The 764-nt window shown below is 36.1% G+C and overlaps 1 protein-coding gene across 3 annotated transcripts in view; it reads right to left on the reverse strand.

Annotated features, from left to right (window-relative positions):
* The window catches only part of LOC123092803 (cell cycle checkpoint protein RAD17), a 10,525-nt gene that overhangs the window by 5,047 nt on the left and 4,714 nt on the right, over nucleotides 1–764 (reverse strand). For all 3 annotated transcript variants that reach the window (XM_044514631.1, XM_044514630.1, XM_044514632.1), the window contains one exon: nucleotides 445–501. In XM_044514631.1, coding sequence (XP_044370566.1) covers nucleotides 445–501 — 57 coding nt within the window. The remainder of the gene's footprint in view (nucleotides 1–444; nucleotides 502–764) is intronic.

The raw sequence follows: 764 nt of genomic DNA on the forward strand, positions 1-764 counted from the left end.
GACTAAAAGCCACTAGCATAAATGATATTATTTCTTTTTTTAGAGAAAAGGGGGTGCTGCACCGCAGTTCTGTTATCAATATTATTTCAAGTTGGGGGTGAATTCTCTCTTTTTTTGTTTAAAAAACAAAATGTCTACCCCTCTATATTTGATCTGCTATTACCCAAAATGGGTGGTATTTCAAGTTGGGCATGTATCCTCCTTTTTTGTTTTTACAACAACAAAAAACTTCTAACCCTGTATTTTATCCACTACTACCGCAAATGGGTTGGATTTTCAACAGGTCAAGTAGAACCGGATTCGTGATGTGCCATATCATGTCACTAAGGATCAAAATGCCACCCCAACTGATTTGATACAATTGATGACATGACGTTGAATATTTATGGTTCCGCAAATGAATATGAAATACTGTGAGAATACAAGCATGAAGGAAGGACGCACAGATTTTCCAACACCAGCTTGGCCAGTAAGGACAAGACTCCGTCCTCCAAATGTTCCCTGCAAATTTTGCTTATCCACTGTCAGTATTTCTCTATTATGAAAAATAATACTCCCTCTGTAAACTAATATAAGACCATTTAGATCTAAACGGTCTTATATTAGTTTACAAAGGTTGTACATAAAAATAAGAAACGGTGACTAATTCATGCCTACAAGTTCAAGGTGCAAGATATATTTGGTAAAATTGAATTTAAATCCGTTCCTCACCATCACAGGCAACAATGGACTGATTCGGAATGTTTCAAGTTGAAGAGGTTTCT

The sequence above is a fragment of the Triticum aestivum genome, chromosome 4B, assembly GCF_018294505.1.
Source record: "Triticum aestivum cultivar Chinese Spring chromosome 4B, IWGSC CS RefSeq v2.1, whole genome shotgun sequence".
In the NCBI taxonomy this organism is placed as follows: domain Eukaryota; kingdom Viridiplantae; phylum Streptophyta; class Magnoliopsida; order Poales; family Poaceae; genus Triticum; species Triticum aestivum.